Consider the following 27,356-nt stretch of genomic DNA (forward strand, 5'->3'; position numbering starts at 1 on the left):
TCATGCTAGTTAAAGAAATCATATGTTAATAGAATGTGTAAGTATAACCTACGTAAATCAATAAAGGGAGGTTGTGTGACTAAACTACAACTACCCAAAGTTGTTAGAATTGGTATTTGAGAAATCGGAGTCAAACCTAATCTTTCTACTTTACAAAACTACTTGCCAACTTAAATTGACATTCTCGAGGTAGCATGACATTAGGAAAGGGTCGACTTTAAAATGCGCATGCTACTCCCTTTTTGTCATAGATGATCGCTTAGAAATGAGGAGCTATCTATCATATATTATTACGACAAGTTTTACCACAAGTTTACGCATTAATTATCAATGATAAAATGGAGTGGATTCTTGATCTTAGATGGTAACCTTCATATAATTGAATTACTTGTTTAGAATCTCTCGTCTTGGTCACCTATATATTATATTTAAGTAATTATATTTTATAAAAGTTCAAAAATTAACCTCAAAATGATTAAACCTCCAATTAAAGTAAAACGACGGTTCATTATTAGAAACATTTGTGTCCACAGATCGATACTTGGTTCTTACCAATACTATTCTAAATATACGATAGGTACACTTGCATATTTTGTGTGTGTTTAGTCGTTGTAGAAATCATTTTTATAAATTTAAAACATGATCTTGTGCAAAAGCTAAATAATCCATCCTTTCATAATTTCACCACACTAACGCAGCACACCGCACATCAATAAACAATTCATATGTGAATATAAACAATCACAACATTGATGATATATAACAATTACCAAATAAAATAGATGTGGACCATTTCGGTCTAACACAAAACCTGCTTACAGGGGTAAGGTATGCATACTCGATGAGGATGAGGTGGCTCAACCGCCAAACAATAAAAATAAACATATAATCATATAACATGTCATCGATGAGCAATAAATTCATAAACACATAATATCGAATTGTGGTTGATGAGGTATAAATGTAAATAAATAAACTTTAATATATATGGTACGCATGTTACCCCCAAAAGTAAATATGAAAAAGAGGGGTGTTAATTACTCACCTTGAATTTGGTGAGTTGAAGATTAAGATCTTGGTTAAGCCTAGATGAGTCCTAATGAGAAATGTCTAAATACAAGTAAATATAGTTTATTTTGCACGTGTTTGATAAATAAAGGTCAAAGGAAATGATATGTATAGAAATAAGATAAGTAGAATTTGAAAAGGAAACAAGGAAAACGAAATCAGTTTTGGACATATTTATGTCACCGATTGCCTAAATGTTTAAAATTATAAAAATCTACAATCAACTAAATTAGCATGTAAGGAATAAATTATGTATATATATATATATATATATATATATATATTAAACCATATGGTAGTTATCTCACAAAATTTACTATTCATGAAATAAACAAACTACTTTTTCACAAGTGTACAAAGCATCTTGAGTTGGTTACAATTTAATTCATTTTAAAGTTTGATTTTAATATTATTTTATTTGTCATCTTCTATAATTTTCTATTATTTGCAAGAGTTATTCAATATTTTGGCATATTTTATATTATTTCTATAATTAATATTACAAACATTTTTATTTTTGAAAATAATGTTTCTTAAATTTCGAACATACCATTGTGATGTGACCATTTATCTTTACGTGTCGGTATAAGTTTTGTTCGAAACCGATGTGGGTCAAATGTAATATATTTTTAACTTTTATTTCACATCGTAATGTACTCTAAATTTCAAATACAAACGGCGATGTTTCTACATGCATCTCAGTATAAATTTAATTAAATACCAGATTACCCGGCTCACATTGTTACACCCCTGCCAAAGGCGGCGGAACATGCCAGGGTGCAACGGATTGCCCATGAACACAAGACAATATTAAAGTGACAATATTTAAACAACTCATTAATTTAATTAAATCACAAAAGAAATACATCTTGTTCATACATAACAACACCAAATATAAGAATTTAATTGTTCATTCTTCTAATAACTTAAACGGTCTCAAAATAAAATAGCATCTTCGAACTCCAATAATCAATAATCAAACCTGTAACAATGCATAGAATAATATTTGTCAACACGTAGTTGGTGAGCAATTTCATAGTTTTGAGTATATATAATATGATGCAAAATCCACAAATCGTATATGAAACTATAAATAAAAGCAGCAATTGCGGTATATAAATCATAAGTAATTGAGGATCCTTTCTAATCGGTAACAACCGACATACTTGGATAATGAGGCCCTATTCTACTAGCACAAGGCTAAAGTAGTTAGGGGAGCGTATGATCATACTTATTGAGGCTCAACAACAACATAAAAATAAACACTCGTGCACGTAAAGCATATGAAACATATACACACAATAGAGAAAGTATTCTAGTATCATACACCCTAACATTTGTGGTTTGAGGATCGAGTATTATAAATCATTTTTGGTTTGAATAAGTATGCATGTTACCCCCAAAGTATAAAAGTGAGGGGATGAAATGTACTCACGTGAAATTAGTAACTTGAATGGTAGTTTGCGATAAAACGGGGAAGGTTAAGTTCAACGGGCACAACCTAGATTAAAAAGGGTCTTGAGTTAGTAGATGGCTTTAAAGGCTTTAAAGTAAAATAACTTGACAACTAAAATAAATAATTAAAGTTTGAGAGTTAAAGTGTAAATACATAAGAATTAAAGTAATGGTTTTAGAAAAGTAGGTTTACTCGAAATCGGGTCTCGGTATTCTATTCATTAGTTTTTTTACTTAACCTTTGTTAAGTAAATATTTGGTATAATTGCAATATTGCAAAGTTAAATAGATACCTTAACGAGATTTTACGAGTGTTCGGATTTGTCGGTTCACGTCTTGATAGTTGGTCAAGCTCGAAGCCGATATTCCAAAGTATTAAATGTTATGAGATAACTCAATGAAATCAAAGAAGCTTGACCAAGTGTGTAGTTCTATTAAGAAGAACCTCGACGTCCGTCAAGCGAGTGTTTGGTTTTGTCAGTCCAACCTTGTTATAAGATCATATTGGATCCGGCATACCAAGTATTTTGAGAAAACAAGATAAAATTTGTTTATAATATAGTTTTTGAAGAAAATGAAATTCGGTGGCCCAAAACACACTTGTGTGTCTTAGGCGAGTGAACTCGGTTTAGTTCCGTCTTGGTTCGGTCCTTAACTCGGAATAAAACCGAGGATGGTTGCCACATATCTAATACCATAGAACTTTATTAAAATAATTTAGAGATGATGATACTCAAGTTTACATACATCATGTTCAAATAAAGTGTTTAAACAAGAGTTCGGTTTCGGTTCGGTCCGTGACTCGAAATAAAACCGAGGATGGTTGCCACATACTCAATACCATAGAACTCATTGAAATACGCTTAAAATAATAATACTTGAGTCTTACATACGACATGTTAATGATTAAGCATTTAACAAAAGTTCGGTTTTGGTTCGGTTCTCGACTCGGGATGAAACCGAGGATGGCTACCACATACCCAATCCATTGAACTATTAAAATGATTTGGAAACTAAAAGTAAGTAAAGACTAAACAATAATAATAAGCATAAACAAAATTAAAGCGTAAATTAGAGCATATATTAAAGTGTGTATCAAGGACTATAATAGTCATCCATGAAGCCTTGCCTTGTAGCACGACACTTCAACCGACCGTGACCGGAGTAGTGAAAGCCGAAGGTAAACAAGGGGTGTATATTATATATATGTTGCAACATCAAGCTTTAATTTCCAAGAATTAGTTAGAAACAAATATTAGTATTAGCTTGACCTTGAGAAGTCAAATTATCAAGAACTTGGAGAAAGAATACTTAGATCTAGTTTGAGAGAGTTTGGAGAAGAAAGAGCAACCAAAATGGATGCATGGGACTTGCTTTTATAGTGGAAAAAGTATGGTTTACACATAAGGGGTATCTTGCATTTCATTGGTTAAAAATGGTCAAACAATGCACAAACAACAAGAGCTGTTTGACACAATTAGTCCTTTAAGTTTGTTTTAAGTCGTTTTTAGCCATAAAGAGGTGTTTTAACGTACCGAAAAGGATGTTTTCTTGATCCGACATTTGTGTAACATAGACGAACATAAAACCCAACATTTTATTTATAACGACGGATTCGAAAGACCTGAAACAGGTCGGGTTTCCAATACAAAAACAAATACAAGTTAAACCGAAAATAACAAATGTCACAGTCTTCCCTACTTTAGGAAATTTCGTCTCAAAATTAAGAAGAATCTATAATAAACAAGTGCGGGTACTTTTCTTTCATCTTGTCTTCTCATTCCCAAGTAATATTAAAGCATAAATTAGAGCATATATTAAAGTGTTTACCAAGGACTATAATAGTCCTCCATGAAACCTTGCCTTGTAGCACGGCACTTTAACCGACCGTGACCGGAGAAGTAAAAGCTGAAGGTAAACAAGGGGTGTATATTATATATATGTTGCAACATCAAGCTTTAATTACCAAGAATTAGTTAGAAACAAATATTAGTATTAGCTTGACCTTGAGAAGTCAAATTTTCAAGACCTTGGAGAAAGAATACTTAGATCTTAGTTTGAGAGAGTTTGGAGAAGAAGGAGCAGCTAAAATGGATGCATGGGACTTGCTTTTATAGTGGAAAAAAAATATGGTTTACATATAAGGGGTAACTTGCATTTTATTGGTTAAAAATGGTCAAACAATGCACAAACAACAAAAGGTGTTTGACACAATTAGTCCTTGAAGTTTGTTTTAAGTCGTTTTTAGTCATAAAGAGGTGTTTTAACGTACCGAAAAATATGTTTTCTTGATCCAAAATTTGTGTAACATAAACGAACATAAAGCCCAACATTTTATTTATAACGACGAATCCGAAAGACCTGAAACGGGTTCGGGTTTCCAATACAAAAACAAATACAAGTTAAACCGAAAATGACAAATGTCACACACATAATGTGCGACCAAAACATATGGTTAAATATATATAAATTATGTTTTTTCACGACAGCTTACTTTTGGATAGATACATCCTTATTTCTATCTACGTTTTGATACGACTTTTATTAAAACCAAATATGCCATAAAGCATAGACAAACTTTATGTCACACCCTGACCAAAGGCGGAACATGCCGGGGCGTAACGTATTGATTGGACAGTAGCTCAAAAGACACTAATTAAAGTGACAATAATTATTTAATTCATTAATAACAAAACAAGTACACAATTATAGTAATTAAAACAATTACATCATATTTATTGTTTGAATAAATATCCTAAGGTAAAAACTAATATCTTCAATCTTGATCAATGTAAATTACTTGTACATGTAGCATGTATAAAAATAGAGTTTGTCAACATGAATGTTGGTGAGAATACATAAGTTTTAGTTGAGATACATATATAGATAAAACCACAATTCATATGTTAATGTTGAGCATCACAATTCCTATGAAAATGTAAATAACTAAATAGATGTGGACCCGTTCCTATTGATATGAAATCAAAGTACTTGGGTAAGTGTATGATCATACTAGATGAGGATGAGATACCAACCACCAAACATAAAATAAACAATTAAGCACATAGAGCATCATCAAAGAGCATGAAATAATTACACATAAACATATATTGAATTGTTTTATGAATAGATAAATAAATAAAAATGAGTAATGTAAATAGGGTATAAATGCCACCCCCCCCCCCCAAAAAAAATATAAATATGGAAAAAGGGTGTATGTAAACTCACCTTAGAGAATAAGCAAATGAATAAATATGTTAAGATTGGTAAGAGAATAAGCGTCGCGCTCGAGAGGTAGCAAAGTCAAAACCTCAAACGAAGATCAGAAGAGGGGGAACGAGATCAAAACATGGCCGGTTATAAGGAGGTTAAAAACGAAGATCAAGAGGTTGATATTGTATAATTAAGCATCGGGGTTTAGGTCGCGATAGCTTGAGTGAGCTGTGGACGAGTTTAATTGGATTAAGATTGTGTATTTATAGCGTTTTGGTGTCGGTTTGGTCCGCAATTTGTTAATGTGAGAATGGTTGTCATATGGTTGTCAATTAACACAAGTAAGGTATGATTTGGAAGCGTTCTTGATCACTTAACATTTGTACAAAGTCAATTCCGTTGATTATGCCGAGTTTTGCGAAATAAAAAGAAAGGGGGGTGCTACTCGACGGGAAGAAGGAGAAAGGAGAAAAAAGAAAAAAATAACTTTTAAACAAATTGCATAAAAGTCCCAAGGGTTTGGTTTAAGTTATAGATGTTGTTAGAACTAAGTGAAAGGGGTTAAATTGCACAAGTTTGATAGTTATAACATTTAATTCAACAAACGGTTTAGATTAACGTATACATGACCAACAAATAATATTTCATACAAGGATCCGAAACAATAAGAATAAAAATAATGATAATAATAATAATAATAATAATAACAATAATTTTTAATTGGGTCAGGTTTTAGGGTATCAAAAATAACGAATGTTACACTTTAGTAACTTTATGTTTTGTCAACATTTCATTGCGCCACGCTGGTTAATGTATATCAATGCTTTCGTCGCAATGCGCGGGTTATGTACTAGTTTTATTTATAATGTTTGCCCAGATTCGGACCCGAGATAAGCTAAAATAGCCGATCTTCACAGAGGGTACAGATCTGTGCATAAATTTTGAAATAACGACTGTGAAGCCATACGAAAGAATAAAAATGCAAATAAATAGTCGTTAGAATCGTAACTCAATAAAGTTAATGATATGCTTTGACATTGCATCATTACAGTTTGTTATGAACGAGATATGACTCAATCTTTGAAGATCATTCTTGTTGTAAAATCTGAAACATTGAAAATAATAATATTGTTGATGTTTTGGAATGGATTTTGATAAAGAAAAACTGTAAACAAAACAAAACTTACTTGGATGAATGTTTTAGGCAGAAAAGAGATGTAGAGATTAATGAGCAAGAGAATGGTGTATTTATAATTGAGTGGGATTAAAACCCTAACTTGATGAGAAAGTTTAGAGATTATCTTGAAGAAAAGTTTGAATTAAAGAAAATAATAATAATAATAACAATAACAATAATAATAATAATAATAATAATAATAAAATAACAAAAAAGAATAATGAAAGTGAGGCATTAGTTGCCGTTAACTTTCTAAAAATTTTTATTTTCTTTTTTTAATAACTATAATATAACTAGTTTTATACCTGTTCGGTGGACAAGAAGTTTATATAATAATGACAACTTTCTTTTTTTTTATTCTAAACCAAAATAGTATATGTTTAAGATAAAAGCTTATCTCGTTTAATTTATCAGTAAAACAAATAACCGACTTCATTAAAATGATAATTCATAATTCGACGAAGTCTTGGTGATTTAAGAGTTTTTCTTTCAACTTCAATGTGGTTTCAAGGAAATGTAACACTCCCTTTTTATTTATTAATGCATCATTCTGAGTATTTTTTTTTCCATTGCAATAATTCAATGTGGGATTAAGAAAAAAGTTAAGGAAGAACATAAACATTGATTCCAACACAACCAACATGTCATTTTAAGACACTAAACAGTGCCAACATGTATTTGAGTTGTTGGCAATGCCAACGGTACTTGATGATTGTATGAGCTCACAACAAATCATATATTAAACATAAATTAGCAAGGAAAGTAACATTACACATGTCTCCTAGCCAGTATACAAAGGAGATGATGAATTCAAGGCAAATACAACTTCAGAAATCGTTGGGTTGACATAAAACAAAACTCTTGCACAAATTGATGAATTACAAAAGTGGCTACAGATTGTGCAATCTTTGTGTTGCTTCAGCTTCACTGCTTGCACCGGTTACTGGACCTGCAAAACTGGTTTCTACTTATACAAAGCACGTCTCAATATAATAATAATGATATGTTTTAAACTGTTGAAGAAATTCTAAGAGGTCGACATCACCTAAATTGACACCCATAATGCACCAACTTGTACCTTTATGCGTGGTGTATAGTATAACAACAAAAATATGAAGTCAAATGAACAAATAACATAAACACATTTTAAAAAATTAGAAAATGTCAACTCCTCGAGAACATAAACAAACATTTCCACAGACTCTTTCCATCTCCACAGTTCTCAGATTAACAAAAAAAAAAGCAATGTGATTAAAAAAAGGAATAGACTCTGGAAGTTAATACAAATCAACTAACTTGATAATGATACAAGTCACAACCGAGCAATCTTTACGAACAATAAAAAAATTAGTAAAGGATTGGTATAAAGCATTGAATTTGTGAGTGGGTATGAACATCATACTTGTGGATCTGCATTGAAAGAACAAATCAAAAGGCTTGATTGATTACCTGTAATTTTACCCAAAGCGTTCCATTTAAGAGTTAAATTCCAAAATTACACTTGTTTTTTTATATCAGATCAATTTCATCGGCTTCGGTCCGAGTAACATCAGTGACAGCGCTGGTGGTTTCAAGCAATCAATAGAAATTTGGTTGTTTTGTTTCCGCTGATGGGAGTTCAAGCATCGAGTTTTGAAAGCCGATCAGTTCCCCCAAACACCATTGATCTCAAACTGATTGAAGCAGTTGGCGGATGTATTCACAATAATTTACATCTCAAACTGATTGAAGCGGTCCGCACCAGTCTGGTTGAAAATGCATGTTTACCATATTAGGCCTGAAGTGTTCATGATATGCAAAAATAAAATATATAACGCACTAAGGTGATTATACAAAATTAACGTTTAATAGTGTAAAAATGAATAAACCATCAGCTATTTAACATATGAAAAATACGCAAATAAAAGGGCTGCTTACGGCATCCAAACTCCAAAGAGGGAATAAAGTAACAAATCGAGTCCAAAAAGGTTGTAATACGATTTTGCAACATAAGAGTGATCAACTGATTCAACTCCATTGTACTTGTGTTTAATTATTTATGCGGTGTATTGATGGCAATGAGCACCTAAGTATATACCCCAGGGCGTATAACATTCTTCCACCATTAGAACCTGCCATTTGTAATTTAAAAATAAGAAACAAAAGAACAATCAATTTACAAAGCTGAAATCAAATGAGTAAATAGATAAAATATTGTAATTGTATAATACTTTGAGGCAATACTTTATTTTGACTACATTGTGTAACAATGGTGATAAAACACACAGAAAGATTGAACCTTACAACAATGTAAGTGAGTGTGTGATATGTTTGCACATAGAACTTTCAACCATAAGACTATGTGTAGAGAGCTGGTAGTAAATATATGACATAAATAGCTTTGTGAAGTGTATTTAGTTTCCTTATTTATCTCTTAAGAAAGTTAAATGTGTATTTTTCACAAATACATAAAAAGAATAGATAGAAAAAGGAAAATGGCATTTACCAAAGACAGGATTCACGAGCATGCAACTAAGAAGGAATTCCACCATTAACCAACCCACGATTGGACTCACATTTGACATCTCATAAAAAGAAAAAAAAAATGCCCCTGATTTGAAAACTCTGGTTATATAGCTATATATCAACTTTAAACTAAACATGTTCATTAAAAAAAAAGCGAGGGAAATTAAATTGAACTCTATATAAGTATCACAAGAATTTTGATCAGATCAAAGGTGGAAAAAGAAGTGTCTTTTCAATCAAAATCCAGTGTTGAAGTTCATTTACGCATTTCATCAAGCAATCTCAAACGGATTGAAGCGGCCTGCACCAGTCTATGTTAATCAAATCGGTCCAATTCGAAACTGTTGCAATTCACACGAACCATATTTGTAAAAAGAAGGGTTGAAATTTACAATCAAAGTAGACTTTCATATGATCGAGAGTAAAAAAAAAGTTAATGAAATTTAGTTGATTACCTTAGCGATTCATTACTGCTCCAACACCATAAAGCAACGATGGTGGTTGTGGGGATCAGAAATACAAATTAACACTGCTCAGTTTTATCAGATAGGTTAAGATATAATCCAAAAAAGCATCCATTAATTTGACATATGAATCGTATCCTTGGAATAATAGTAACTCTTATTAGGTTTTACCCGCTCTTCATTTCCTCTGTCGATTTACATAAGCAAAAGCAAGGTTGTATACACAAGTGAACGTCGGAGGGAGAACGTAACTGCATAAGATTTAGGAGAGAGAGTGTGCAACTTCTGCTAACCGCTTAATTTGAATGGTTGTGATTAAAAGTTGATAGACTTTAAGGGGCTGAGATTTTCTTAAATAGAGATTACAAACAAGGAAACAATATATTTTCATGAAAATTCCTATAATAGCTCATTTAAAAAATGTGTTTACAAGTTTATTCCCAATAATTCAAGTTTCCAATTTTGTCCCTTTGTTAACTCGTCGTCGACGACATGATATTGAACACCGGCGATGCGTTACCGAAACAAATAGGATAACGACACGTGGCCGGAATAGGTCGTCGACGATGCGTTAGTGGATAACGCATCGTTGCTACCCTACGTTACGTTAGCATCGCCGCTACCCTACGTTAGCAACATAACGCATCGTCAACACAGATTCCGGCCACGTGTCGTTATCCTATTTGTTTCAGTAACGCATCGTCGGTGTTCGCTATCATGTCGTCGGCGACGAGATACAAAAGGACAAAGTTGGAAACTTGAATTACTGGGGATAAACTTGGAAACACATTCTATGAATGGGTCATTTTGAGAATTTTCACTCATATAATTATATATATATAATTTAACTTTTATAAATTACTGAAAACATCAATAGTTATAATAATAAAACAAATTAATCTTTTAAGATCTATTCAATATAATAAAATATTCTAGCTAAAATGATATTAAATAACTTTGGCTTTTAAGCGGGTCGAAATTTTGGGTTCGTAAATTGACGAATGTTACGCTATGAGGCCATGGTATAGGTGACCTGTAACCCTTGGGTATCGGTACAAGACACGTGGGGCCCACCTCGGGCAATGTCATTCTCTATGCTCATAATGATTCCTACCGGCCAGTTTCTTGATTGCTTTTTAATTATCCAAACAAGGTATAAAATTTGTCCCAATTGTAACATTGCATAATTCCCATTTGTAATAAGGTGCCACGACAGCGACATCACTTAGTCGTTCTTTTTCGTTTTGTGACTGACCCGCTTGAGTCTTCCATCCTTTCTTTGACTCATTTGACTCTATGGGAATCCCGGAAGAACTTCCACCAACCATCATTGTCCCGCTGCTTGTTGTCGCCTTTGAGTCTTTAGTTGGTGCTATGATGGCAATAGCGATATTGTCTGTTGTTTTGACTTTCTCTACTTGCATTTTTGTTTTATTTTCTGAACGGTTTTCAGTTTCAATTTGTTTTTCTTCGTTCGGTTATAATTGATCATTTTTTGTTTGTTCTTGTTCGTCTTCGGTCATATCACGTTCTTCATTATCCTTGCCACTTGTCGCATCCGTTTGCATATCATTTTGAATTTTCTTTTGTTCGTCCTCTGATACATCATTTTCCTCATTTTTCATCACACCCGTTTTACTGCCATCTGCCACGTATGCATGATTACGAGTTTTCTTTTCTTCAACGACCGTATTGTTACCAAACGTCGTGCCTCGCCCAACATTTTGGTTTTGAGTCTAATCTGCGTCCTTTTCAAAATGTGGTTGTTTGTCAACTTGTGGTTTGGTATCATTTGACCTGGTGGTGGGGTCAAAGCGTGTTCCTGAACCATCGTCCGGCTGGATGGCGTCTTCAGGAAGGTCACCCGGGTTGTCTTCAAAAGCGGGAGGGTCGATGGGATCTTGCGGATGGTGATCTTGGCTATGGGTTTGTTTGAGGAAGCATAGGAGTTAGAAGTGAGCATCCAGACACCTAACATGAATATCTGGGTTGCAATCACTACATTAGATCGTTCGCATCACAGTTTCTTCAATGCACGCCTATGAAGCTCTTCAACCTCCCCTTTACAGTGTCCGTTACCATTATGAATAAAATTTATGTCGCCGTTGCGGCAGGCTTAAAGTGCTTTTGTTACTCGATCCGTTCGCTTATTTATGCTGAAGGTCAAGTCTGTTCCATATGACAAGGAAAAGCTAGCAACAATATTTATGAACTTCGTTACACGTCTCTTAATTCTTTGTCCACTGTCACAATTCACAATATCACTTTCAAGTTTTGGCATCATAAATTGGAAAACCCAAATACTACGATCCTAAAATATTTATTTTCTTTTATTGGTTGCAATTCTTGTTTTAATAATAGTTATAACTCTTGTAGAACAAACAAGAGTCACAAATTACCTTTTCATATATCTACTTTATCTTCAAATGCACGTTTACAATTAATCTTCTTCGATGTTTGGTCATCCCCAATCACCTAAATTGATGGTTACAAGTGTTACATCATTTTTGTAGATCAATTCTCAAAATATACATGAATTTATGTGATTAAAAATAAATCCAACTCTTTATCATCCTTTATTTGTTTTTTTTAATTAAAATGGTTGACACATGGCATGATGCCATGGGTTGCTAAATTAAATTTCTTATTCTTTTAAAAAAGTTAGATTTATCTATAATATGTTTTTTAATAATTTATATTATTTAACTATTTTAAAAAAACTTTAAAGACAATCTTGTTTACTTTTTTATAAACATTTCAATATAGATTTAATTAAAAACCGGTTATGTTTAACAATACGTATTTTTTAACACGAGTTCGTATAATTTTGTTATGTTAAAACTTGTAAATAAATTATTAGATTTATAATAAAATAAGTTATTAATTAAAAAAAAATTGATGAACAAGAATGAGTTAGATTACAATATGATGATTGATGATTATATGAACATTTCATGCATCCTATAATAGATCCTTTTATCATTCCTCTATTAAGATGTCGAATTCGTATAATTCTTTAGAAGATGGGAATAAATTTATTATTAAAACATATTTACCTTTGATATGAAAGATGACCAGAGGTATTACTATTGCCAGAAACTTGCGAAAAGCTAGTTATTTTTTCATACATTCTCCAGAGGAAAAACACAGAGAAAATTTGTCTTTATCGTACAAACAAATTATATGTGATTTATAAAAGAGGGTGCAAGAAACCACAACCCCGTGAGAAAACAAAGGTTATGGAAGAGAGGATACTAGACCCGGCTTTATAGACAAGGGTCAGGAAGCCAGTGACGGAACTTGGACTTTTATATTTGAGGGGGGGGGACCGAAATAATCAAGCATTCAAATCATTAAGCTCTGAAATCACAACCAACGGATAACGATTAATGTAGATAATTAAACGCTTTTTAAAAGTTTGGTATAGACGAATACGCCATTCTTTTTATCTAAAATATGTTTAGAATAAGAAAATATTAGATTAAAAAGATTATCATCATTAAAAAAGAGTTAACATAAGTACATTTTTTTAAATTGTTAAAAGGCTACCAACTTTCAAGACATCAATCTTATCAGTCATTTCACCGTAGTAAAACAACTTTTTGACTTTAAAGAGACTTAACACTTCATCTTCTCAAAGTTCAGAAAACTTGCAACTATATCTCTTTCATCCCATGAACATCTTTGTTCGTCGGATAAAACCATTCTTGTTCTTTTCATACTACTATATTTACTATCATTTCTCTAAAGCACAACGTACGATTCAAGGGGACAAAGTTCAAACCCTAAAAAACCAGCTTCTACAAGAACTGAAAACCCATGTTAATGAAAGCCTTGGTCGGGGGGGGGGGGGAGGAGATTCCTCCCCGCTCCTATAAAAGTCCGCCCTTGCTGGAAGCGTGCTTGTAGGGTCGCTTTCAGTTTTGATAGCACAAAGAGATATGGTAAGAATGAGTCTGTTGTTTAAAAACCTTTTGACCAATTACAAGGTATATTTTTTTATATAGTTCACATTTAAAAAGCTAGTTCGGTCCGGTTTCTTATGACAACGCCAGATCCAAATAATCATTCAGCGGGGTAAAAAGCCAGGTTGTTAAAACGGGCCAAATAATTTATTTGAAACAAGTTAAACATGTTAGTTTTAGCCGCTCAAATATGTCGGTCAATACATTAATTAATTTAGATATTTTAAATGTTACATCGACATTTTTTCTTTCAAAAGTTATGTAATTTCACTAATTTGTCATGATTAAATAACATCAAATACGCGTTGATTCGCAAACAAATATCATAAAAAGACTATTTGTTAGGCTGAGGGGTGTGGGGGGCGCGAGAGGGGCGCGAGTGGGGGCGCCAGCCAATAATATTGTGACGTGTGGCAGAGAGAGAAACTTGATAAGATGGGTGTTGGTAGTGGTGCTCGCGCCCCGGGGCATGGTGTGGAGGGGCGCGAGAGGGGGCGCGAGTGGTTTTTTTTTTTATTTTTTTATAAATGTATTAAAAAAACGTATTATTAAAAAAACTCATAAATTATTTAAAAAAACACACATTAATTAAAAAAACACATTAATATCTAAAAAAAATTAAAGTACTAAAAAAAAACATTATTCTTATTCTTCGGCTTGGTCTTCTTCGATCAACCTCTTCCGGATACGTTCCTTTTGTTTTTCCATCAGCATTTGGTCGACCGGATTTAGGTTACTGAAGTCTCTTGTAAGGAATTCCAAATCTCTCATTCTTTTTTTTTCCTTTTTGTCATTAGAGACCACCTCCATGGTTTTGTTGAATTTATTGAGGGATTCAACAAGATCGTTGATGTTTACGGCTTCCCCCTCAGCCGGTTTTTTGCCCCTGGCGTCCCTTCCCAATGGCCGCCTTCTCGGCGGTGAAGACGTTTCCTCCCCCGCAACGTTTAGGTCGAATCCAACCCGGCAATCCGACCCGGCGGAAGTGCTGTACGCTCCAGACGAACTAGTTTTAGTCCGTTTCGGCCCTACTTCCGCATCAACGTCCGGCGCCACCAGCTCAACCCACTTAGAACACCTTCTCAACCTCTCCCACACCTTTACATCGTCCCACGTCTTCACCGTCCCATACCTCCGCAGGCACTCCTGCCTCCACTCTTCGACAGTGAAATTATAAACCGCCAAATCGTCACTGCCACTTGGTCTCATACGACCGGCGTTCCTGTTGAACAGATTAGTAAACAAGCCGACAAATTTTCTGATTTCGGTCCACCGACCCGAAATCATATCGGCGGTCCGCTCTGTACTCCCAACGAGCGAATAGAACGTCTCCCTAACCTTTGTCCAAAAGACCTTGCTCTTTTGGTAGTCCGCTGCAAAATGCATAAATAAATTTGTAAGTCATTTAACTTTTTTATTAAAAATCATTTTTAAAAACGTTAAAACAATTACCGCAACGCCGATCCTCAGAAGTGACTATCCAAGCCCGACACAGGGCTTCCTTCTCATCCGATGACCACGGAGTGATTTTCCGTTTCGTCCTTCCGGTCGAAGCCGAACCCGACCCGTCCGTTGCAATTTGTTTTTTCCGGTGGACGCGTCTTCTTTGTCCCGCAGCTTCACCTTCTGGTTCTTGTGTCTCCGGAACTACAAAGTTAGGAGACGGTTGTATGTTGGATGGTTGAAAGCCGGATGGTTGTTGCGACCCCGAATAAAACATCGCTTGGTCCGGTGCCGACCATAAATCCTCGTAACTGTAATCTGAATCTAGGTTTGGGTACCAATTTCCAGCCATGTTTTTAAAAAAAGGTTTGGAAGATGGGGTGATTTTGGGTTTTGGGTGTGGTATGTGATATTGGTGTTGGTTTGGGTTTGATATAGGTTGAATATAGAGAAAAAATCGGGTGTTGGTTTGGTTTGATATTGGTTGCAATGTATGTTATTATATAGAGTAAATAAATTTTTTTTTTTTAATAAAAAACGAGCCCAACGGCTCTTTTCACGCATTCCCAGACCTCTTTCACGCTCCCCCCAGCCGCTACCCCACCCGCGCCTGCCTCTTTTTCCGCGCTCGCGCCCCTTTCGCGCCCCTCTCGCGCCTCGGTGGTGTGGTCCTCGCGCCCCGGGGCGCGAGCGTCTCGCCTCTTGCGCCCTTTCTCGCGCTCCGCACCCCTCAGCCTTACATTTAAAACTAAACATGACATTTTTATTTGTTAAATCTTTAGCATCTTGAAATGTAAAATAATTAAACTATAAATTAGTTATGATTTATGAAGACCATAAAAATATTTAAAAAATGGTACAACAACTTCACCAACTCCATTTTCTTGATCATAAGGTTTTTAAAATTGTACCTTTGAACAATAAAAGTTATACAGTATTATATCAACAGAATAGAATAAAGTTGACTGTGTTTTTAAACAATTGCAGTAGATATGTAAATAAAAAACCGGGTTGGGCCCACCAACCCGGTATAGCCATACCCGATTTCAGCTCAAACATGTTCGGTTCAAGACTCAGTCTGTTGATCCGCGACCATTTTGTAATCTCGTTCCCTCACCACCGGTTTGGACGCGTCCAAATTTTGATGCATTCCAAAAAACGTTTTTCCCATACCGGTTTGATCGGCAATGGCGAAACTTGGATAAAAATGCGTGGGTGTTGGGGGGGACCCCGGATTCCATCAAGCTTCACCAGTGTTGATCAGGCTAGACTACTGAACATTCTTGCCTTTAAACCGGTTTTAAACTTGAACTAGTCTTTTCCAAACCAGTTTTGACCGTGCCTTGACCACCTGATATAACTCATTTTATACATATCTAAATACAATACTATTAATGTGAGTGTTAATAGATTGAATATATATATATGCAACTGATTTTCTTTATGGAAACTATATGAGAACACTTGGTGTTATATGCCAATAATTTATCATTCTTTGATCACTAACCGTTAACATTTTCATGAGTCAATTTCCCTTGGAATAATATGATGTCTTACGGTTAAACACTAACATAAACATATTAAACCATGTTACTTTCAGATGACGGGTACAAAATCCCGAATGTGCTTTTAGACCTGGTTGGCTGTCGTACTGTTCCTCAGATATTTGTGAACGGGAAACATATTGGCCGTGCTGATGGTTAGCTAGCTTTTCTTCTCTTATGTTCTGGTTATGTTATATGATTACTCTAAAGTTAATTACTTATATGTCTTTATGTTATGTAAATAATTTAGTCATGTAGATCTTCAAGTAGCTGTTCGGATTGGTGTGTATGTACAAACTGAATAAGAAGTGAAACTGTCAGTATTATCTTTTAATGTCAAGTTTTTAACTTCTTACTTTCCAACACTTTTTCATGTGTGTTTTACCTCACATTTCAAGATTTGCATAATCTCAAAATTTAGAATCATCTATTCGACTACGAAGCTATCGCATAAACATCGGGTCTCCAAGTTGACTTTCGGGCACTTAATATTCCTCGCTTCTTAGCAAGGATATCCCAATGTAGTGACTTTAACAACTCTTCAACTTCCATTATTGTCTTGGAATCATCTCGAATGATCAGTTGTCCGCCTGGCCTCAAAATTCTATCCATTTCAACGACGGCAGGTGCGATTTTGCACCTTTTTGCCAACATGGAAAACAGATGATCTGCATGAAGCAGATCATACGTTCGAGGGTATGTGCTAAAAGATTCACACCAATCATGGTAAATTCCAAAAAGACCCCTCTCAAATATTATTGGCAGCGTGTCGGGAGAGCTTGTGCTCACTACATTCATCACCCATAGTTTTAAATCCTTCAATGCTGCAGCAAACCTGTTAATTAACAACGGGTCAACATTCGTAAGATTATTTCAAATTGTATCTTAATAGTTAATAGTTAACACTAAACGTAGACGAATGTTTGATTTCGCACTTACCCACCATAAACAGCTCTCATGTCCATAACATTTCTAACATTGGCCCAGTTTAACCGTAAATCCTTCATATATGATTTGGTGACAATCTGTTTCCAATGATCATAATCTGCTTTAAAATCATCTGGAAATGGTTTTCCATAAATTCCCATTTGGGAGTTGGTTAACCAATACGGGGGTGTTTGGACCCTAACGGGCCAGTCTTCGGGCCATCTTGAACCTCTCTCTATGTCTCCGATTGGGTTGTTGTGCATACACGCCTGTAGAGATATGTACCTGCCAAAAAAAACCGAATAATTTATATTAAAATTTCAAAGTTAAATTTGATCTATTTTTTCTTAAATGTTTACCATGCAGCATTTGGGTCATCATCAGGCTTGCACATTGGTGGTTCTTGTACTTTTCTTCCACTGTAGCATTCATTTGATTCTGGTTTTCGGTAGATGGCTGCATCGACTTCATTGAGTTCATCTTTAGTGATAGTAACAAGCTCCCAACACATTGCAACCGTTAAAGCCGACATTTCTGAGTTTAAGTTTTTTATTTTAGTTACTAAAAGTTAATATAATTTTATTAATCATGAATATTATTTAACAATACCTTCCCATATTTTCGCATCCTCTCCATCTTTTCGGTACACAGGCGTTGCTGACCAAACAAAATAACCTCCCGGACGAAGCAGACGATTAACCTCCAGAAGAAGCTTTCCACCTTAAGAGAAAGAATACTAACTCAGTTCATATGGTGTTTCAGGTTCTAAAGACTAAAGCTAGTATTTTTTTATGAAATAAACAAAAAAGGTTCGTGTTTGAACCTTCTTTGTGCCAGGGTACTCTACACCGAGCACAATGTATAAGATCATAAACATTGCTTGGAAACGGAAGGCGACGAGTGCCCATAACAGCAGAAATAGCAGGTATTCCTCTTTCAAGTGCAAATTGAATTTGAGATTCGTGTTCATCATTAGGCGCAAAAGACATCGCAAGGGTATTTTTGTCAAAAAGGTAGCCTCCAAAACTTGCTACACCACACCCTACATCCAAAACTACTCTAGTATGCTTTCCCCATTCAATCTCCGGCACTGCCTGCGTTAAATAAAAGCCCCGCGAATTATTCATACTTTATAACTACTTAAATAACTTAATGAATTTAATTAACTTATTACCTGTTGTAGCATGTCAATATAATGCAGAGCACCGTGTATAAACTGGGTCCCACCTCCCGGGAAAGTAAGAAATTCTCCGGTCACTTTGACCCAATTTTGGTGGCCCTTTACATTTGCTAATGACTTGTGTGGTACATTATGGAACCATATCTGCATTTACATCTTTATACTATCATTTAAACATGACCAAATATGTATGATATTATCAACATATTATGATATTTTACTAAAAGTATACCTTATCTCTGCTATGAGGCCATGGAATCGATGTCCTGTAACCCTCGGGTATCGGTACAAGACACGTGGGACCCACCTCGGGGCAATGTCGTTCCCTATGCTCATAATGATTCCTACCAGCCAGTTTCTTGATTGCTTTTTCATTATCCAAACAAGGTATAAAATCTGTCCCAGTTGTAACATTGCATAATTGCCATTTGTAACCAGGTGCCACGCCAGCGACATCACTTAGTCGTTCTTTTTCGTTGTGTGACTGGCCCGCTTGAGTCTTCCATCCTCTCTTTGACTCATTTGACTCCATTGGAATCCCGGAAGAACTTCCACCAACCATCATTGTCCCGCTGCTTTCCGTCGCCTTTGAGTCTTTAATTGGTGCTATGATGGCAATGGCGGTGGTGTCGGCTTTTTTTACTTCATCAACTGGCATTTTTGTTTTATTTTCTGAATGGTTTTTAGTTTCTATTAGTTTGTCTTCGTTCGTTTGTATTTGATCATTTTGTGTTTGTTCTTGTTCATCTTCGGTTACATCATGCTCTTCATTATCCTTGCCACTTGTCGCATCCGTCTGCATATCATATTGAATTTTCTTTTGTTCGTCCTCTGATACATCATTTTCCTCATTTTTCATCGCACCCGTTTTACTGCCATCTGCCACGTATGCATGTTTACGAGTTTTCTTTTCTTCAACGCCCGTAGTGTTACCAAATGCCGTGCCTCTCTCAACATTTTGATTTTGAGTCTCTTCTGCTTCCTTTTCAACATGTGGTTGTTTGTCAACTTGTGGTTTGGTTACATTTGACCTGGTGTTCGGGTGGTCAAAGCGTGTTCCTGAACCATCGTCCGGCTGGATGGCATCTTCAGGAAGGTCACCTGGGTTGTCTTCAAAAGCGGGAGGGTCGATGGGGATCTTGCGGATGGTGATCTTGGCTATGGGTTTGTTTGAGGAAGCATAGGAGTTGGAAGTGAGCATCCAGACACCTAACATGAATATGCATACAAAGACAAGGGTGGAGATGGTGGATGCATAGGAACCACCAGAAGATCGCTTGTTTGCGCGGTGTTTTCCGGTGGGCATGGTGGTTACAATCACAAAGAGAAGTTTTAGTAAGTTTGTTAAACAGAAAAACTAAGAAAGAACAAAATTAGATTGTCAAGATCCAAAAGACAAGGGTATTGCATTTGTTGCCACATTTCTGCCTTGCCCTTTTTTCTCTCCTAGTCCTACACATTATTATTATTTCTCTATCATTTCTCAAAAATGGTCTTGCATCAATTAATTTAACTCTTAATAACTTCTTGTGTGTGTGTCTATATATAGATGTTGATGATAAACAGTCTGTTGTTTTATATATATATCAAGAAAGAAATCATTATTTTAGTGTGTAACATAACACATGTAGTAGCAGCTTCATGATAAAATCAACTTTTAACATCCTGTGAGTTAGAACAGGCAAAGAACATAGACAAAATTTTGTTAATCTCACAGCAAGAAGGTCCTGATCAAGTTAAACAAGTTGGCAATAACATGCATGTTCGGTTATTGTTCATGATTGATTATATATACCACACACAAAACCAAAACTGAACCTTAATTTTTGGTTTTAACAAAAAGAATTTACTTAAGCATCGAGTATTTGTTTGATATGGTTAATACGGTTGCATTTTGCTTAATTCGGTTTGTTCCTAATCTATGCTAAGGTTAACATGCAAACCGAAGAACATCAACATTGCAAAGACGTTCACCATGGAATACCAACGGGTATAAACTGAAGTCTTCTCATGATCTCATCCTAGTGCTTTTGCAACGACTTACAGGGAGAGAAGACGAAAATGATATTGAAACCTTATATTGTGAAGGACAGCATAAATGCATAAGAAAAAGTTACTTATGTTTTATTTTCGTTAGAGTACTCGCTATCGGTTTCTTATGTAATACAAAAACAACGAAAATAAAACAATAAGTCATAACTTTTATAGCATCAATCAATCTACCATATAGGCATAAAGCTAAAAGCCTTAATGGCTCTACAAACCTTTAGGCCAAAGGTTATGTTATTAGACCGTGAATATGGAATATGCCACATAGGCATCACTCTTACCGCGCTACCCATCACCCCTCAAGTGAATGTGAAATTAAGTTATGTTAATTTTCGCGCATGAAAAGAGATGGCTTAGCTTTTAATAATATTTATATTTAGGTGGAGCCAATCACAAAGCAACACCTCGCCTTCACTAACCATAGCACGCCTCAGTGTGAATATCACCCCTTCGCGTAGGTGGTTTCTACGTGGTTTGTTTTTCATTATCGCCTGTAATATGACAATCATTAACACCACCTACAAGCAACCTTCCCAGTTCCCACATTTATTTCTTGAAACTAAAATTAGAAAACTAAGTTACTACCAAAACACTTGATAGTTATCCAGTTCTATTTGAGGGCAAATTAGAAATTTCAAGATGTTAACCCATAATATTAATCTTATGGAGAGATGAAATCACATCTTATCAACAGCTCCTCCCTGCCTTGAAATCACTCTGATAAAATATGCGTGTCTACAGATTTAGTACGCTTGCGCGTTTACTTTAAAAGACTTTTGGCTAAATAAAGTAAAGATCTTGCAAATAGGCTCTTTCACTCTCTAACCAACACCGTAACCGAATTTACAAAAATGAAACTGCATTATGACTAAATGGTCTACCAATCCGCAAGTTTGTATACATAAAACCCTCTTATACAACCTTCATAGCACCTCTCTTGACAACCAACTTAAAAGCAAATAAAGACACTTCATTGTTTCATTAAACACCTTACATCATCTTTTTCAAATGTGGCCCGATGGAACTCGAGGTTTTCCCTTCATTGAGTTCAAATGTTGAGTGACAAATATAACCCCCATCACAACTATTAAGCAGCCAACAAGTGTGCTAAAAAACAGAGCCCCCGGTTGCCTTGTTTGAACAAACCCATACACCCCATTAGAAGTCACAACAATAAGATCGGTCAACCCATCATTTGAGAAATCCGCATCAACCAAGGCATGAGTCGGTGGTGCAGGAAGGTCAATAGAAGCCAGTGGACTTCCGCCAGCCGATATTACTACCGCCTCTTGATCACCTGCCGCTAAGATAAAATGCTGATTATCATGCATCCGTAAATTAAACGGTTTCAAAGTGGGGACCACGTAACCAGCATCCATCATCCCTGCTGGCGATGGAAGGTTTGACCATGTTGCACCAGTCAACAGCTGCCAATTCCAGATCGCTTCTTGTCCATGCAGACCAGGTGAATAAGCTGTAACCTGCCACACACAATCCCACCCATTTAGTTCGTTAAAAGAACAATAACAAAAACTAGAAGATTAACAATTTATATTTCATACCTCGCCACGATTTGTTAAAAAAACAATGTCTCCATGGCTACCCTTTCGATGTTTATGACCATCATTTGTCGGGATGAGGATTGGTGTTGCTACCTCGAGTGAAGTTACATCCACAGATCTACTAAAGCTTCTAGAATATTCTCCATGAGGGAATATGTTGAAATGTGAGTAGTGGCATATAGAAACATTAAAAAGCTGTTCGCGTACGGGTACACCAGATGTTGCGACAGCCCAACAAGGTTTCAACACCTCCATTGATCCACTAACAACTGTCTGTTCAGCACCATTCCCTCCAACGGCCTGCACAAAAAATATTATTAATATAACTTAATGACAAATTGATAAGACAAGAAAAAACGCTCAAAGCTGCAAAAGCCAAACCTGGACATGATCAAGAACTCCATCTCCATTTATATCAGCATGCAGGCCACCCTCTTGAAGGTGAAGCTGAAGAAAGCAAAATTTTGGAAACAACTCAAAACAAAAATATATGGGGCTAGATAATTGATATACACATGATACAAGAACACAAAAAATTGTAGTAGTAATTAATAGTATAGCTTTGTAGGCTTGTAAATGAGAAGGAAGAACGCAAATGAAAAACGTTTGTGTTCGTTTGATTATCTTTAACTAAACAAACGATCGAACACAAACGATTAAATGAACGGGGGTTTCTTGTTCCTGTCCGTTCGTTAAGCACATGAGTGTGTCCATGTTCGTTTATGATTGCTAATAAACAAACGATTTACAAACACAAACGAACAAACATAACTGAACATAGAATAATGAACATAGCCAAGTGTAATCCTGTCAAGCCTAGAAATCTAATAAAGCTAGACTAAATTGTAATGGGTCTAAAACTTTTAACTGAATATATAAACGAACGAACTTATAACAAACATAAGTAAACCAAAACGAACGACTATAGACGAGCGTAAATGATGAACATAAATGAACAAACGAAACATGTGTTCATGTCCCGTTTAACTAACTGAATAAAAAAAAGTTGTACATGTTCGCTCGTTTATTAAATAAACGAACATCAACAAACTTCCTGCCGAACGGTTCACTAAAACGTTCACTTAGGTTCACTTAGTTTCAAAAGCGCGATGTTACCTTGCATAACGTGCGACCGGATGCCAAATGCAAAACCTCAATCCCTTCTTTCGCATGAGCCACAACAACATTCGGTACCCACCAAAGCTGTGTGTAATTTGTAATTGTCGGAACATAAGGCGATGCCTGCAAACAGATCACAAAATTCCTTCAGTAACATGTAATATACCACTTGTTTTTCAAAATTTACCTTTTTAGTCTTGGCTGAGTTAGCAAAATTTGCAGCTTTTCCAATTAAATTTGAAATCTTTTTTGTTGAGTCTTTCCCAGGAGGATGGTTTTCCTCCGGCTTGTGAAAAGGGTAATTTGAAGTTTTTCCAGGTGTTCTCTTGACTGCCTTCCTTTTGTGTCGCCTAAAGTGAGCCAGCTTTAACATTGTATCCTCCCGTCTATCCTGTGGCACACAAAACTAGTCAGGTGATTTTAAAAAAAATTAAAAAAATTAAAAAAAATGAAAACCAAACGCCTTTCACTTACCCAGTGATGTGGCATAATTCCAAGAATTGATTCTCTAAACTCCCTGCATTCAAACTACAAATGAAAATGTTCAGAAACAATGATTAAGATATATAAACATGTTGTGCTTTGAGTACCTCTCCAGGTCGACGTGTATTAAGAGCATGAACATCAAGCTTATAATTATGTTGAGGGATTAGTCTAGATTCTTCTGAAGGAGCCGCTTCAATGTTCTATTATTCAACAATAATAATTGTAAGTAAATGAAAATACAGTATAGTTTCCGTGCTCAACATTAACTTTACTAACCTCATTCTTTCTACTCCAGCGAAGTGTACCTGTTCGCCCCGCATAAGCATAAAATGCAAAATGTCGTAAATCCACAGCAGCAGAAGCATCTGCAGACTAAAAAAAGAAAAGAAAGGAAATGAAATGTTTGATTAAAAAATTGATACAGAAATTAATTTGCAATTACTTACTTCTTTTTCACTTGCACTTCTTCTATGTTGATCTGCATTTTCTTTAGCCATTTGTATTTCTTCAAAAGGATCTAGGTGCATCTGAAATAATGAAATTAGTAATTTAATTCTAAAGTTCACTATTTAATATTGTTTGATCAAATTCAAAAAAGTTGAGAGAAAAAAACATACATGCGGCTGCATTTCCATGCGTCCTCCAACAATTACAAGACCAGCATCTCCATGTTTTAATGTATAATTACTTACAGAAATAGATATCTCTCTATGGTGAGCATTATGTGGAAAATCCTCCTAAAACAGTAAAAGTTTATTAATTTGATCACAGAAACTAAGATTCCAAAACTGCCTTTCATGTTCTCACCTGAACGTTTGTCTCCCATAGTTTCTGCAGGTTGTGATCGAAGCACATAATGGACCAACCCGATGTCACAACAACCAAGACCTGTTTTTGTACTTGACCACGTTTGAAAGTTCGGTCAACCACCCCTGTTGCCATGGCCACTGCCCGTCTGCCTGAAGCTATCCTGATCTTATCCGGTAACAGACTCACCTCTGCAAGAACACGCGCCTCGCTAAACCCTTCATCCACACGCCTTGAGTGAGGCTCCAAAACCTATATCAGTAAGTACAAGATGTCACAAAGTTTTAACTTTGTTCAGTTACTGATATCCATACTCCAGTAGGTAACTTAGTACATTAAACTCCATAACCAAACATATATACAAATTTCATTAGATTAACAAAAGTTTACAGTGATTTGCAAGCAAACAGAACATTAAAAGTTTATCATTTCAGGGAATCAAAGTGTACAAATACAAAAAAGGTAACGATTCAGGAATATTTAGCAGTTGTTACATAAACAACAGCCACAAGAGACCAATAACTAACTAATTAGGCACTCTGAACTCAACTTAAAGTGATGAAAAACACAACCAAGAGGCTCAATCTATGTCAGATTGTTACCGTCATTTTGGAATCTGAATACAATCACAATTGGTTCAAATTAAGAACTATAGGTGCAGCAACAAATATCAGTAAGTACAAGATGTCACAAAGTTGTAACTTTATTCGATTTAGTGATGATCCAGTAGGTAACTTAATACATAAATAAAAATTTCATATATGATAGGAAGCTAGGCTTACAAAAAAGTTAGAATGATTTGCAAGCATTTAGCAGTTGTTACACAAACAAAAGACACAATAGAGCAACAACAAACTAATTAGGGACTCTGAGTTCAACTTAATATGATAATAATCACAACTAATAAGTTTGTTAGACCTATAGGTGCATAACTTGAGTTCAACCACAGCTAAAATTGCCTTCTAACTGAAAGCGTAAATAAAATAAGAACACCTGAATTTTAGCGTAATGAGTGGCCACAAGGACCTCCTTCTTGCCATCACCATTAAGATCAGAGACAATAGGCGGAGGAAGACGTTCCCCTTCGTACTTAATCGGATACTCGTCTGTCAGATGGTACCACGCCTCCTTGAACGAGAAATCGCCTTCGTGCTGATTTATTATTTGTTAAAAACAGTGATTAGTCATTTAATTTGAATTAGGTCAATGAGATAACTAACTAACTAACTAACTACTACCTGAAGAGAGAAGAATATGGCGAAGGCGGCAAGCATAAGAATTGCTAAATCTCGCTTCCTCATATTAATGTTGAAGCGATCGTCTGCCTGCTAATTATGCTTAATTAATTTAATCGACCGATTTGATTTGTTGAGCTGAAGACCAATTTGCAGAAGACGACGACGGTTTCGAGTCGACTCGAGCGTGCTTTTCAGACTCATTTCTTTTGCTAATTTGACACTAATATTTGCAGGATCTACATTACTACCCCTTTACCTTAGGCTATGTTACTATTACATATAGCTTTTAAAACTTCACCATGGAGAGCGTTTGGTTTATTTATTTGTTTATATGTTTTTCGAAAAAAAAAATTATCAATTTTCAAAGGAGCTTTTTCAAATGGTTTATTGATTTCTTTGCTTTTTGAGAAATCAAATGAGCAATTTTTCAAAAGAAATTTACACTAAGGAAAAGGTTAGGTTGTTATCGGGCATGGGACTAAAGTTTACAAACAGTATAAAATAGTGACTCGTCTCGTTCAGATTTGTCTTACTTAGAAGAACGGATTTCTCCATGTCATCACCCACCGGTATGACAATGTCTTTGGAGAATAAGAATCGACAAAAGATATTAAGCATAAGAGTAGAAAGAGAAGAGTGTGTCTTTTCCTTAAACAGGGGGTGGTACTTATAGAATTACTTTTCGAGGAACTTGTAATGAAACATCTAGGACAAATTGTGCTTACATAAGGTGTTATATCCGTTTAAGTGCAAAGAGGGCTCATGCACCGTAAATGCCCTTGTGTCCCAATAGAGTATACTTTATCCTTTTGATGCCTCCAATACTTACTTACCATTAAGTCGTTATAGTGATGGTCTTGGACGTTATTTCTTTGTCGACACACGACCCAATTACATTCGTATCTAACCAATGAGATAGATGTTCTTTCGTATAGTTCTCTTACATTACTTATGTTTCCTTAAATAAATCCAGGTGTCTAAAAGCGTTACATCTCCTTGGAGTACTCTCAACGTGTAGGCAAGTTGTTGGACATATGTATTCTAGCCGCGGTCGGCTTGTGTTATAGTCGCGTCTAGTCTCTTCCTTAATGTTGCAACTCGCAATTACTGAGGTGAAGATGTGGCCATCAACTTCTGTCTTGTATTTTTTCCAT

The 27,356-nt window shown here is 35.4% G+C and overlaps 2 protein-coding genes and 1 pseudogene across 2 annotated transcripts; all 3 read right to left on the reverse strand.

Moving 5' to 3' along the window:
• Nucleotides 1-11,306, reverse strand: part of LOC143630297 (putative methyltransferase PMT27) — a 94,388-nt pseudogene extending 83,082 nt beyond the window's left edge.
• A 5,963-nt stretch (nucleotides 11,307-17,269) lies between these two features.
• LOC143630298 (putative methyltransferase PMT27) lies at nucleotides 17,270-20,247 on the reverse strand. Its single transcript, XM_077099356.1, has 7 exons — nucleotides 19,174-20,247; nucleotides 18,936-19,085; nucleotides 18,585-18,855; nucleotides 18,371-18,481; nucleotides 18,121-18,295; nucleotides 17,774-18,046; nucleotides 17,270-17,669 (listed from the first exon to the last, which is right to left on the reverse strand). Exons 1-7 carry the CDS (start codon nucleotides 20,245-20,247, stop codon nucleotides 17,270-17,272), a joined length of 2,454 nt encoding a protein of 817 aa, XP_076955471.1.
• A 1,744-nt stretch (nucleotides 20,248-21,991) lies between these two features.
• LOC143630322 (uncharacterized) lies at nucleotides 21,992-26,317 on the reverse strand. The gene is made up of 13 exons (XM_077099373.1): nucleotides 26,203-26,317; nucleotides 25,958-26,116; nucleotides 24,965-25,216; nucleotides 24,775-24,894; nucleotides 24,604-24,684; nucleotides 24,434-24,529; nucleotides 24,262-24,357; nucleotides 24,146-24,199; nucleotides 23,859-24,062; nucleotides 23,669-23,794; nucleotides 22,934-22,999; nucleotides 22,553-22,852; nucleotides 21,992-22,471 (listed from the first exon to the last, which is right to left on the reverse strand). Exons 1-13 carry the CDS (start codon nucleotides 26,263-26,265, stop codon nucleotides 21,995-21,997), a joined length of 2,094 nt encoding a protein of 697 aa, XP_076955488.1. The 5' UTR covers nucleotides 26,266-26,317; the 3' UTR covers nucleotides 21,992-21,994.
• Between the last annotated feature and the right edge of the window lie 1,039 nt (nucleotides 26,318-27,356).

The sequence above is a fragment of the Bidens hawaiensis genome, unplaced genomic scaffold (genome assembly GCF_021521415.1).
Source record: "Bidens hawaiensis isolate Kalapana, Puna unplaced genomic scaffold, B.hawaiensis_p1.1 tig00005637_1, whole genome shotgun sequence".
Classification (NCBI taxonomy): domain Eukaryota; kingdom Viridiplantae; phylum Streptophyta; class Magnoliopsida; order Asterales; family Asteraceae; genus Bidens; species Bidens hawaiensis.

Coding starts and splice junctions, on each gene's coding strand:
- LOC143630298 (XM_077099356.1), bottom strand. CDS start 20,247: ATGCCCACCGGAAAACACCGCGCAAACAAGCGATCTTCTGGTGGTTCC. Junction 18,856..18,935: donor ATATTGACATGCTACAACAG/GTAATAAGTTAA, acceptor TATTTAACGCAG/GCAGTGCCGGAGATTGAATG. Junction 18,047..18,120: donor GATGACCCAAATGCTGCATG/GTAAACATTTAA, acceptor TTTTTTTGGCAG/GTACATATCTCTACAGGCGT.
- LOC143630322 (XM_077099373.1), bottom strand. CDS start 26,265: ATGAGGAAGCGAGATTTAGCAATTCTTATGCTTGCCGCCTTCGCCATA. Junction 26,117..26,202: donor CCATATTCTTCTCTCTTCAG/GTAGTAGTTAGT, acceptor ATAATAAATCAG/CACGAAGGCGATTTCTCGTT. Junction 24,063..24,145: donor GAATTATGCCACATCACTGG/GTAAGTGAAAGG, acceptor TGTGTGCCACAG/GATAGACGGGAGGATACAAT.